Source organism: Bos grunniens, chromosome 9, assembly GCF_055505025.1.
Source record: "Bos grunniens cultivar Pamir isolate PY7600 chromosome 9, Bosgru_T2T1.0, whole genome shotgun sequence".
NCBI lineage: Eukaryota > Metazoa > Chordata > Mammalia > Artiodactyla > Bovidae > Bos > Bos grunniens.
Genome location: NC_141173.1, coordinates 97,605,154 through 97,609,598, shown reverse-complemented (window position 1 = coordinate 97,609,598; position 4,445 = coordinate 97,605,154). Strand labels below are relative to the sequence as shown.

Here is a 4,445-nt window from a genome sequence, read left to right as displayed (position 1 = left end):
AATCCCATGGATAGAGGAGCCTGGCAGGCTACAGTCCACGGGGTCGCAGAAGAGCTGGAGACGACTTAGTGACTAAACAACATACTTGTTTCTACTTTTGTAAGAAAGACGAACAACAACTACCAGTAATCTATTCAAAACAGAAATCTCCAAGGTCTGACCTTCTGGGAATTCAGCTCCAGTCTTCACCATTTATCAGCACTTAAATTGACAGTCTCTGATAAGGACAACTTAATGCTTGACCAGCAGTATAAATTGTTACTTTCAGTCTTTTGTTTATATGTAACCACAAAAAGTACACAATGTTTTTGTTCTGGTGGCTTATTTCATAGATCTATATAATCCACTTTTTTAAATTAAAAGATGTCTCAGTGATGGGCAGAAAAAAGAAACTTAGTACAATGTGTAATACAACTTTTTCTTATAAAGCTATCCATACACACACACATACATACATATATATGTCATACAGGTCAAATTACTAAATGGGATAGAACTTTTAGAAATTGGATATTTTTTCTGATTAATAAGCACATTAGCTAGTTTTAGACTATTAATTTTACTGTACTTATATCAATTTGAAAGTGAAAGTAAAAGGGTTATTCACTCAAGTCATGCCTAGCTCTTTGCAACACCATGGACTGTAGTCCACCACACTCCTCTGTCCATGGAATTCTCCAGGCAAGAATACTGGCATGGGTTACCATTTCCTTCTCCAGGGGATTATCTCACCTGTAGTTGTACATAACATGAAGCATACAGAGCATGTGAATACTCATAGCTAAGGGCATATAAATGCCCTTTTAACCTGCAATCAATATACCCTATGGTAAGCTACTTCTTGCCATTTAAATCAGAGTTAATAACAAAAATGTTTTGCATGGCTTTCAAAATAGATGGGTAAAAAATAGAAAGTGTGGCAGATTTTATTTTCTTGGGCTCCAAAATCACTGCAGATGGTGACCGCAGTCATGAAATTAAAAGCTCCTTGCTCCTTGGAAGTTATGGCAGAGCTATGGCAAACCTCCTAGACAGCATATTAAAAAGCAAAGATACTGCTTTGCTGACAAAGGTCCGTCTAGTCAAAGCTATGAGCCCTGGTGGCTCAGAGGGTAAAGCACCTGCCTGAAACGCAGGAGATCCAGGTTCGATCCCTGGGTCAGAAGATCCTCTGGAGAAGGAAGTGGCAGCCCACTCCAGTACTGTATGTTGGATGCGAGAGTTGGACCATAAAGAAGGCTGAGGGCCGAAGAATTGATGCTTTCAAAATGTGGTGCTAGAGAAGACTCTCGAGAGTCCCTTAGACAGCAAGGAGAGCAAACCAGTTCATCCTAAAGGAAACCAACTCTGAATATTCATTGGAAGGACTGATGCTAAAGCTGAAGCTCCAATACTTTGGCCACCTGATGCAAAGAGCCAACTCACTGGAAAACATCCTGATGCTGGGAAAGATTGAGGGCAGGAGGAGAAGGGGGGAGCAGAGGATGAGATGGTTGGATGGCATCATTGACTCAATGGACATTAGTTTGAGCAAACTCGGGAAGACGGTGAAGGACAGGGAATCCTGGCATGGTGCAGTCCATAGAGTCGCAAAGAGTTGGACACGATTGAGGGACAACAATATGTCTTTCTAGGAACACAGGTACAGCATAAAACAGGTAAAATTTGTAGCAGGAAGATGACGTGCCCACAGTGGGCATGTTATGGCAGAACTGATGATATTGGTTTTTCCTGGCTGTAAAATGTCTCTGCACGGAAATACAGGTATTGGAGCTCTTTGCCCATCTCTTCCCACCCAGCCCGCCACAGTCTCTTCACACGCCCTCAGCAAAGGGGAGACGTAGGGGCTGCCCTCCTCCGAAACATGGCCTACTCTGGTCAGTTTCGAAACTGGACTTCAGGGTCTGGAGCACCAGGGCCAAGCATCAGCGCTCCTGGAAAGGGAAAAACCCACTCACTGAAAATTCCATTCCTCCGCGTTCACAGATTGTCAACCCAGCCACCCGGTTGTGTTCCGACGCTGAGCCAGCTGCTGGGCCGAGGGACCTGACCTGCTCCCCACCTCCACCCCCGGGAGGGCAGGCCACGCGCCGGCAGACCCGAGCCAAGCTTGGAGGAGGAGGGGTCCCCTACCTTGGCTCCGCGCATCCTTCCCCGGGGCGGGTCCCGGCTCCCGCCGCGCGGGCACTGGCTGCGAGGCCGCCGCCGCCGCCGCCCTGTGACTTTGCCGGAATGCAGGCAGCTGCCGACTTGGCCAGCATCTCCAGTTTTCCTATCAGAGGCATAAATCGTCCATAGCAATTGGCCAGGCGCCCGCACCAGCTCCCATCCCCGCCTTGGAATCCTCTCCCTTGCAGCCCAAGCCTGCAGCCTGAGAAGGGAATGAGCTGGGCTGGTGGAGCCACTGAGCAGAAAACCTGCGACAGGTTTGGTGGACCTGGGGACCCCCACCTGGGGGCGCGGGCGGCAGCCCCCGCGGCTGAAAAGGCCGGGGTCTGCCGTCCCCTACCGGCCGCTGTTGGTCGGAGTCCGCTTCTGTTTGGCTCCGAAGTGTTTTCCGGCCGAGTAGAGCGCTTCAAAGGCCCGGCTGAGAAGAAAGGTTGTTTGCGATTCTGTGGCTTGGAGTGAAGTCTGAACTGCGTCAGAGCTATTGCCCCCGAGGCGCTGAGATCGCCCAAGGGAAGGCAGTTTCGGCTGGGATCGCCCAAGGGGAGACAGTTTCGGTGTTTCTGGAAACTCCAAGCTCTTGCAGGAAGCCCACGTTCCACATTTAAGCATGTAACATAATCTGTTTTTATCTCCTATGGCTTGCCCGTCTCTCCAGATAAGCAAGACTCTGCAGAACTGGGCTCAAAAAGGAGCTTTGAGAAGAAGAAAGACTTCGATGCCCTGAGTCCTTGCCTGCCCTAGTGTTGATTGCAACAAAAGCTGACCCCCTTAAAGGCCTTTATGGATTAATAATGAAGAGAGACCAGAAAGAGAAGCTTTCATTCAATTTCATTTATTGGAGCACCAACACACCCTCTGCTGGTTTGGGGACATACAAGGGAAAGGCAATGTGCAGTGCGTGTCCTGGAGTTTACCCTCTGCCTGGCGATGTTCATTCTAAAAACAGAAAGCAAACAGAACTCTGCACAATTAAGCAGCAAGCTCAGCACAAGAAACTGAAATGTGCAAACCCAGGCAGATGGCCTCTGGGCAGCACTGCAGAGATAAGCAGCAACGCCCCTCACCCCCCCACCCGGCCCCAACCCCACCAGGTCCAGGCAACACATTTCTGCTCTTTCTACCAGCGCTTGGCTTGGCCTCAGTGCTGGGACTTCCAGGGTGACCACAGTTCCGCAAAAGCAATAGGTGCTCAGTAAATGCTCATTCTGAGCGTTGGAGTGAATGACTGTGGCAATGATGGTAAGCTGGAGGGCTGAAGGGCTTGGCCCTGGCATTCGATACCCCATCCAGCCTCACCAGTTGTGTGACCCTGGGTCAGTTAACTGAACCTCTCTGTCTGTGTCAGTAAAATGTGAACGATAACACATTCCTCTTAGGGTCAGGAGGGGGAGTAAATGAAATAATCCATGTCCAGTGCTAGGGGCTCCCCCGGAGGGCTCATCGGTAAAGAATCTGCCTGCCAATGCAGGAGATGCTGGTTCGATCCCTGGGCTGGGAAGATCCCCTGGAGAAGGAAATGGCAACCCGCTCCAGTATCCTTGCCTGGGAAATCCCACGGACAGAGGAGCCTGGTGGGCTACAGTGCAAGGGGTTGCAAAGAATTGGACACACTGAGCGACTGAGCATGCCCAGGGCCTCCATGCAACCATTTCTCAATCCAGTGTAGCTAATACCATTGTTGCGGCCACTGCTGTTGCTTCTTCCAGAAGAAGTCTGCAAGGCAGTGGTTAAAAGCAGTCACTTGGGACCCAGATACTTAGGATTCTTTCCGTTGGCATAACTTTGGGCAGGTGAGTTTCAATGTCCTGACCTGTAAGACGGTGATAATAATAATAAAGGAAAAGCTCCTAATCATAGCATCATTTACTGTACTTCATCCATCGTGGTGTTTGTGCTCAGCAGAGAACGGACAAGTCTACAGAAAATGGTAGTTGGAAGTGAAAAGTTGCTCCTAAGGTCATAATGTCTGTCTCTTATTTCATTTGTCCACTCCTTTGCTCATCAGCAGATCCGTTCTTAGTGAACTGTCCGCCCATGTCTGAACCCAGTGCTTCCTTCCCAAGAAGGCGTGACTGACGGCAGCCCTTGGTTTCAGACAGAGCAGGTTTCCTGCAATGTCTGATGTGCAGTAATTTCCACAGAAGGGCCCCCAGGACTTTTCATGAGATTACTGCTAAGTTTGGCCTGGGCAGGTGGAAAGGTGTCTTGAGGATCCAAATGCAATAACCCTGTAGCTCCCATAGTTATTTAGATGGTAGGACTTGGTTTTGTAAAGT

The 4,445-nt window shown here is 49.1% G+C and overlaps 1 protein-coding gene across 1 annotated transcript; it reads right to left on the bottom strand.

Moving 5' to 3' along the window:
• Positions 1-251: 251 nt before the first annotated feature.
• On the bottom strand, positions 252-2,886 carry LOC147366446 (uncharacterized). Its single transcript, XM_086318602.1, has 3 exons — positions 2,510-2,886; positions 2,134-2,272; positions 252-1,934 (listed from the first exon to the last, which is right to left on the bottom strand). The coding sequence occupies exons 1-3, from the start codon at positions 2,776-2,778 to the stop codon at positions 1,926-1,928; spliced, it is 417 nt and encodes a 138-aa protein (XP_086174728.1). The 5' UTR covers positions 2,779-2,886; the 3' UTR covers positions 252-1,925.
• Between the last annotated feature and the right edge of the window lie 1,559 nt (positions 2,887-4,445).